At 60.3% G+C, this 234-nt stretch overlaps 1 protein-coding gene across 1 annotated transcript in view; it reads left to right on the top strand.

The window, feature by feature from the left end:
* Nucleotides 1-234, top strand: part of LOC119587766 (rhodopsin-like) — a gene marked incomplete in the record, with an annotated part of 44239 nt that overhangs the window by 17533 nt on the left and 26472 nt on the right. Inside the window, 1 exon segment of the mRNA XM_037936454.1 lies at nucleotides 23-213. Coding sequence (XP_037792382.1) covers nucleotides 23-213 — 191 coding nt within the window.

Genomic DNA, 234 nt, shown 5'->3' with positions numbered 1-234 from the left:
TCCGATTCCCCCCCCCCCCTAGGCTCCCTCTCGGTCACCGGAAACAGCATCGTCCTCTGGATCTTCGGCACCACCCGGAGTCTGCGCTCAGGCACGAATCTCCTGGTCATGAATCTCGCCCTCTCTGACCTGTTCATGATGCTCACCCAGTTCCCGGTGCTGGTCGCTAACTGCTACAACCAGCGCTGGACTCTCGGCGCTCTGGCCTGCGAGGTAGGTTTGGTTTGAAGTTGT

The sequence above is a fragment of the Penaeus monodon genome, chromosome 23 (genome assembly GCF_015228065.2).
Source record: "Penaeus monodon isolate SGIC_2016 chromosome 23, NSTDA_Pmon_1, whole genome shotgun sequence".
Lineage (NCBI taxonomy): Eukaryota > Metazoa > Arthropoda > Malacostraca > Decapoda > Penaeidae > Penaeus > Penaeus monodon.
Note: the sequence above shows the minus strand (reverse complement) of the source record. Positions and strands in the feature narration are given on the sequence as shown.